The sequence below is a fragment of the Uranotaenia lowii genome, chromosome 3 (assembly GCF_029784155.1).
Source record: "Uranotaenia lowii strain MFRU-FL chromosome 3, ASM2978415v1, whole genome shotgun sequence".
Lineage (NCBI taxonomy): Eukaryota > Metazoa > Arthropoda > Insecta > Diptera > Culicidae > Uranotaenia > Uranotaenia lowii.
The window spans coordinates 153,864,848-153,872,676 of NC_073693.1; the positions used below are offsets into that span (position 1 = coordinate 153,864,848).

Here is a 7,829-nt window from a genome sequence, read left to right on the forward strand (position 1 = left end):
CTTACAGAAATCAATTTAACATAGTATAGGGGTTAAGTCTACATTCTGTAAAATCTAATTTCTAGTATTTATTGTAACTGTGAACTGAAATTCCGCTAGGTTATAACTTCTAATCATTTCATTTTTTTTTATTATTTTGGAACAAATATCAAATTCTCCTTTTGTCTTTTTTTTTTCTTTTATGTAATTCCTTCGTTGTCTTTACTTCATTCGTTTATGTAACACGTATGTATCTAACGGATTGTTTTCTCTCTATCAGTAATCCAATGAAGATATATACACCGTTTAGGAACAATACCACGCCGTTCCGACTTATTCATATTTCAGAGAAGCACCACTTTAATAATCAACAATCATGTTAAAAATATACCGTATTATTAGATTCTGATATTCACCCTTATTCTCGTTTTCGATCGAATGACATTCGTTCGAAAGTTATGAAATTTTGTATTCTTGTTTTCGTTCGAACGAATGAGAACAGTTCGATCTTTCGAACATAGTTCGTTCGAACAAAACTTTGCATTCCCATTTTCGTTCGAACGTTTTTCCTATATGAGCCGACAAACGCGAGTCTGATGCTGCGAACAGGGCGCGTTTGTGAAGTTGAGAACAGTTTTGATTCAAAATTAATATAAGTTGTGAGCTATACAGTTTTAAAATAAAGTATTTTACTACTTTATTTTAAGTATCAAAAAGCAAAATTGTATGGTTTGAAATAAAAAAACAAATTATTTGATTCAACATGCACTACTTTATTTATAAATTAAACTCGTCAGAACTATGCGCTTTTTCAATACTGCAAAACATAAATGTAAGATTTTAAGAAATCATTTTTATTTCAACTAGGTATTTTTTTCTGCAATTAGTTCTCAAAATACTCTCCTTCTTCGGGGCAGCTCTTCAGAAGAAACAGCACCCTCACCATCGACTGGTATCGGCTCCGCCTCTTTGAAGTATCGAAACAGCCCCAATTTCAACCGGGCGCGGCAGCTGCTGCTGCTGATAGAAATTTTTTATTGGGCCTGACCTGCTTGTTGTCCCTGTTGTGATGATTCTGGATGCTACGTTGCTACGTGGTCACGTACGGCGTTGCCGACCAACTCCAGCACTTCACTCGCCAGGACATCGTTCCGATTCGTTCTACATAAATGCCTTTTCTCAGGAGCCGATACATTTGACTAGCCGGAACATGAAGCGGTCCCGACGTTGCCTTTCCACCTGATCCGGTCCGATCATGGCAATGAATTTCGTTCTTTTACGTGCGCCGATCCGACAAGTCAAAATTTCACGACATTACAAAATCAACATTGTTTACATGACTGGCATGTGATTTTGACAGATCTCTGGATTTCGAAATCTAGAATTTCATCTGGTAACACCAACATCGAACGTATCGCGTTCGAACGAAAACAAGAATACCTTTTTCGAATTCGATCGAAAGTATCCGTTCGAACGAACGACAGATACGCCGTAAACAAGAATAAGGGTGATTATTAGATAGTGACTGAACTAAGAATTCTATATACGTATTGCAACCTCCCAGTGAAAAAACCTGACCCTAACAAACAACTTTATGCTATATTAATATTTAGATAATTAGAAATATTTGACCACTCATGGGGTTTTCGTATTTTACTTTCTACTTTTTTTATTTTTATTTTTTATTTTTTTATTTATTTATTTTTTTTTTATGCAACTTTGTTATAATTATAATTTAAACTTCTGATGATTTTGATATTGATGGCAGAAGTATTCAAATCTTAACGTATCTTAATTTCTTGTACATTATTTAAAGAGCAAACAATCCTTGGTGAACTCGATCTTAACTATTTTTTTTCTTATTGCTTCACTATAACTTCAATGCATGTGTAGTGTATTGACTATTATTCAGGATTGGAATAGTTCTCTGCACACCTTGCCATATCTACCTTGTATTATGTCATATTGCTACCACCAGCATATACACATACCTTGGCTTGCTGACGGGCGAGCTGTCAGGTAGCCCGCCACTCGATCGGGGATTAAGTTGCAGACTGCGAAGAAGGACGGACGCGAATCTTACAACTGGCGACGATTGGAAAAATCGAGGAAATTAGAGGTAAATATACAACTCGTGGAAAACTCTTCTTGTGAGGAAGGGGAGGAAAACTTTAGCTAGAAAAGTGAGCTACTGGTGGCGGCTTGAATAGTGTGTTTAAACGCGAGAATCAAGTAGGATTTTCCGTGGGTCGAACTTTGCGAGAACCAAAGTGGTTCTCATGGCGTTGGCGGGAATCATAAGGATTCCCCCTGTATGAATAGCGAGAATTTCTTAGAATTCTCCTGGGGGCAAAGTTCGAGAGAATGTGGAATTCTCAAGGAGTAAGCGGAAATCTTGGGATTTCCCTGAAGTTGATTCCGAATCGGAAGGATTCAGATTGTATGACGGGACGCAAAGCTTGATGTTCAAGAGTGAGGTTATGTCAAAGAAAACTTTGCTCTGTCCAGGATATTCCCAGGCATGTTTTCTTTCCCTCCAGGCGTCATATTCGGGGTTAATTCACGTTGGAATTAATCGGAGTTAGATTCACATTTACAAGTAAATGAATGTGTTGAGAGTAAAGTTTTGTTTTTGTCATTCCAGATGGAGGAATCGCGAGCTGTTCCACCCTTTCGTTGCGATAGGATCGAAACGGGAAAGCTTGCTCGGGAGTGGAAAGCGTGGAAAGAGTCCCTAGAGTGTTACTTTGCTGCCTATGACATAACCGATCAAAAGGTTATGCGTGCGAAGTTGCTCCACCTGGGCGGCACTGCCTTGCAGTCGGTTTTCAAGAACCTTAAAGACCACGACCACGTCCCACTAGTAGCACTTGTTCCACGATGGTACGATGTGGCGGTGGAGAAACTCGATGAATTTTTCGAGCCACGGCATCAAAGTACCTCCGAGCGCAGAAAGCTCCGGCTGATGAAGCAGAACCCTGGTGAGAGGTTTGCGGACTATATCATCCGACTCAAGCAGCAAACTGCCGAATGCGGATTTGAGAAATACGGAGCCGAGATCGAAGAAGTTTTGAAGGACATTTATCTTACCGACGCTGTGGTCGAAGGATGCTCTTCGAATGAAGTACGCAGGATGATTTTGCTAAAGGTTTGTTGCTGATGTTTTTTTTTATGAGTCAGACTGGTTTAATAGATAGGTTTTTTTTTGTATTAAAGGATTTACCCTTCGCGGACATTGAAGCGATTGGTATGACCCAAGAAAGTGTGGATCAGCAGATGGTTGAGATTACTTCGACCCAGTCGGCATCTCGCTCAGGAGAGAAAATATTTAGCGTTCACCCACAATCTCGGGACCGCCGTGCAGCTCCCAGGAATGACACCAACACCACGTGGCAGATGAAGACATGTTTCAATTGTGGCCGTACTGGACATTTTTCAACTGCTTCAAAATGCCCAGCTCGCGGGAAAGAATGCCGCAACTGTAAAACACACGGCCATTTCGAGAAGCAATGTCGTAAACGAAAGTTGCTGCACACAGGACCCTCGGAGAGGAAGCAGGTTCGGGTGATTGAAACCGTCAGCACGGACAACGCTCTACGTGTCGAGCCACTTGAGAATGAATACAAAGAAAACTCTACGCCGGATAAGGTGTACTACGCCTTTTACTCTGGTAACGAGTCCAATGTGCTTACCTGCGTCGTCGGTGGTATCCCAACGCAGATGTTGGTTGATTCTGGCGCTGATGCCAACTTGATTAGTGAGGTGGCGTGGACGAAAATGAAAAAGGACAACGTTGCGGTGTACTCTTCAATGAAAGGAAGCAATCGGGTGCTGCGGGCGTATGGAAGCAACAATCCTTTGACCATTTTGGGATCCTTCGTTGCAGATATATCAGTGGGTGTTAAGACCGTTCAAGCTGAATTTCTCGTCGTTAAAGGCGGTCAACGGTGCCTTCTCGGGGACTTGACGGCAAAGCAACTTGAAGTGTTGCATGTTGGACTGCCCGTTAATCGTGTCGAGATTGCTGCGCGTCCATTCGGAAAGATCAAGGGAATCAAGGCTTACATTCACATGGACCCCGAAGCTGTTCCTGTATTTCAACCTATGCGCCGGATCCCTTTGCCGTTGGAGGAGGCTGTCGCCAAGAAAATTGATGAATTACTGAAGCGTGATATCATCGAGGTCAAAAAGGGTCCCACCAGCTGGGTATCTCCTCTGGTTGTCGTAGGAAAAGCAAACGGCGAACCGCGATTGTGCGTTGATCTTCGGCGAGTGAACGAGGCCGTTCTCCGCGAGCATCACCCGATGCCGGTCGTTGAGGACTACATTGCGCGATTGGGAAGAGGATCTGTTTGGAGCAAGCTAGATATTCGTGAGGCGTTTCTGCAAATCGAACTAGCAGAAGATTCTCGAGACGTTACAACTTTTATGACTAACCGTGGACTATTCCGCTTTAAGCGATTGCCGTTTGGCTTGGTAACGGCACCAGAGCTTTTCCAAAAAGCTATGGACGAGATGTTGGCAGACTGTAGCGGAACCTATTGGTACATCGATGACATCATCGTCGAGGGAAAGGACGTCGAAGAACACGATGATCGTCTGGAGAAGGTACATTGATCTGCAGATTATTTGATAAAGCTTTATTTCTTGTTTCTTTTCAATTCTTATATAAAATAAACTAAATTTCTCGAACTTAACTCCTATCGTTATGAAATAAATATAACTGGGTCTTAGTAAGTGTTTTGTTTCTAGGTTCTTTCTAGATTGAAGGATAGGGAAGTTGAGCTCAAATGGGAAAAATGTCAACTGCGCGTGGACGAATTGGAATTCTTGGGGTATCACATCTCCAAACAGGGAATTAGGCCTTCCGAGGCGAAAGTAGCAGCCCTAATGTCATTCCGCGAGCCTCAGAATGAAGCAGAGGTACGTAGCTTTCTCGGCTTAGCAAATTATCTGAACAGATTTATCCCACACCTTGCTACTATTGATGAACCGTTGCGAAAACTTTTGGTCAAGAGTACTAAATTCGAATGGGGTACTAGAGAATCCGATTCTTTTCAATCAATCAAAACTGCATTGAGTAACGTGAGTATCTTAGGATTCTATCGAGTAGAAGACCATACAGCTGTTGTTGCCGATGCCAGCCCTTCTGGGCTAGGAGCTGTTCTACTCCAATTCGACCATGAAAATAAGCCACGCGTCATCAGCTTTTCATCCAAATCCTTAACAGAAACCGAACGACGGTACTGTCAAACTGAGAAGGAAGCGTTAGCCGTCGTTTGGAGCGTGGAACGCTTCCAGTACTATCTACTTGGAAAGAAGTTCGACATTATGACTGACTGTAAGGTTCTTGAACTTCTGTTTTCTAAGCGCTCAAGACCTTGCGCACGCATAGAACGCTGGGTCCTGCGACTGCAAACATTCGACTACAACATCGTACATGTCTCTGGTGATAAAAACATAGCTGATCCTCTGTCTCGCTTAGCTGTCCAAGAGCCGAAACCTTTCGATACTGCGGAGGAAATATTCGTTCGTGAAGTAGCCATGCAATCAGCTAATTGTGCAGCACTTACATGGAACGAAATATTGAAGGCTTCAGAGGCCGACAACGATATTCTTGAGGTTTTAGATATTCTGAAGGATGGCAATCTACAGAACTTGCCTGTAGAGTATAGGGTAGTTGCCAATGAGTTGTGCAGCTTCCAAGGAGTGCTGCTACGAAGCGACCGAATCGTTATACCTGTTTCATTGAGGGAAAAAGTACTAACAACAGCTCACGAAGGCCATCCCGGTATCGTGATGATGAAGGGTCACCTGAGATCCAACGTGTGGTGGCCCAAAATGGACCAGGCAGTGGAACGATTCGTCAAGCGCTGCAGAGGCTGTGCATTAGTTGCTGCACCAGAACCACCAGAGCCAATGAATCGTAGTCGTCTTCCTACATCCCCTTGGCAAACTCTTGCGCTGGATTTTTTAGGTCCATTACCTGAGGGACAACACTTGTTGGTTGTAGTTGACTGCTACAGCCGGTACATGGAGGTAGTTGAAATGGAAACAACGACTACGAAAGATGTTATGCGGGAGTTAATGATCATGTTTAGTCGGTATGGCATTCCATCCTTCTTGAAGGCTGATAACGCGCCACAGATTAGTTCGGATTGTGAGGAATTTCGGGAGTTTTGTTCGACTAACGGAATTAAGCTGCTGAACACCATACCCTACTGGCCTCAATCCAACGGAGAGGTAGAAAGGCAAAATCGGTCGATTTTAAAACGCCTTCGTATCTCACAGGAACTCGGGAAGGATTGGAGAAACGAGCTACGGCTGTATTTACTAACATATCATTCCTCCAAGCATCCAACCACAGGAAAATCTCCAGGAGAGTTGATGTTTGGACGTCCGATCAAAAGCAAACTACCGACCATTTCAAACTTTCCTGAAGACGGAGAAGTGCGCGAGAGAGATGCTCTCGTCAAAGAAAAGGGGAGAGAGTATAGTGACAGAAAGCGGCATGCAAAAGAAAGCGATATACGACAGGGGGATGTTGTACTCGCTAAACGGATGCGCAAAGCGAATAAATTGGACACAGAGTTTTCGAACGAAGAGTTCGTAGTTCAGCGTAAAGAGGGGACTGATACCCTTATACAGTCAAAGCTCACTGGTAAACAATACAGGCGTAGTTCGGCGCACCTGAAGAAGATCGAGGACCAAGAAACCATACAGGAGACTCACAGCGATGAACTACGAGATGTTCCGGATCTTATGCCGGCAACGGCTCAACATGAATCCGGACCTATGACGGAAACAGAAAACACACCATCGGAGACAGCATCTTCCCTAAGACCTTCAACTACACGACGAAGGAATGCACCGTCGAAGTACCAAGACTATGTTCCGCATTGATTTTCTGATTTTGAAACATTATTAAATAAATCTCTTATCGTTAAACTATTTTGCATTTTTATTTCAAAGGAGGGATTGTAGTGTATTGACTATTATTCAGGATTGGAATAGTTCTCTGCACACCTTGCCATATCTACCTTGTATTATGTCATATTGCTACCACCAGCATATACACATACCTTGGCTTGCTGACGGGCGAGCTGTCAGGTAGCCCGCCACTCGATCGGGGATTAAGTTGCAGACTGCGAAGAAGGACGGACGCGAATCTTACAGCATGTCTATAAATAGGTCAACCGATACATCTCCTGATTGAATAAACAAATAAACCTATTTGTATATTGATATTTTTTTCATTTCATGCTTACACAAAAATAACTCACAATACTCATATTTATTCAAAACTATGGATGGTCAGCATCTCTCTAACTCGTCTGCTCATTGTGAAAATTTCGTTTTCTATTTCTGTTTCGAAAGCGCTCTACTTTGTTTACGAACTATACACTCGTAATCGAGTGCCTCACTAAACCAAGCGCCGAGCGATGTCGGCGCTCGAACAACAACACTGCTGTGAGAGATGGAGAAAGCCCAAACACGGGATTTGGTTTAAAACTCCAATGACATTGCCTCACTAAAGTGCAAATATATCACCCTTTTTCTATCGCTAGACAACCTTGTCTATGAACACGAGGACCGTTTTCACTGCTCGTTAATTTGTATGGACGACCGGCGTCTCAACAAAGATGCAAACAAAATATTGCATTAAGATGAAGATTGTAATGGGATATATTCAAGTCGTTCGGAGAGAAATTGCCAAACTTGTTAGAAACGATAGTGAATAAAATAAAGATGGTTCACCTGTCATATAACCAGTCGATGTAAATCGCAGTGCATTTAGAATTACAGTAGACAAAAGAGATGTAGTTCATTATTCATGAGGTTCTCTCGGA

The 7,829-nt window shown here is 42.6% G+C and overlaps 1 protein-coding gene across 1 annotated transcript; it reads left to right on the top strand.

Moving 5' to 3' along the window:
• Positions 1-1,993: 1,993 nt before the first annotated feature.
• Positions 1,994-4,596, top strand: LOC129751091 (uncharacterized protein K02A2.6-like). The gene is made up of 3 exons (XM_055746377.1): positions 1,994-2,098; positions 2,624-3,127; positions 3,196-4,596. Exons 2-3 carry the CDS (start codon positions 2,624-2,626, stop codon positions 4,594-4,596), a joined length of 1,905 nt encoding a protein of 634 aa, XP_055602352.1. The 5' UTR covers positions 1,994-2,098.
• The last annotated feature ends 3,233 nt before the right edge of the window (positions 4,597-7,829 follow it).

Bases quoted from the DNA above. Each gene is read 5' to 3' on its own strand.
- LOC129751091 (XM_055746377.1), top strand. From the start codon at position 2,624: ATGGAGGAATCGCGAGCTGTTCCACCCTTTCGTTGCGATAGGATCGAA. The intron at 3,128-3,195 runs GTTTGTTGCTGA...TTTGTATTAAAG, and splicing joins GCAGGATGATTTTGCTAAAG to GATTTACCCTTCGCGGACAT.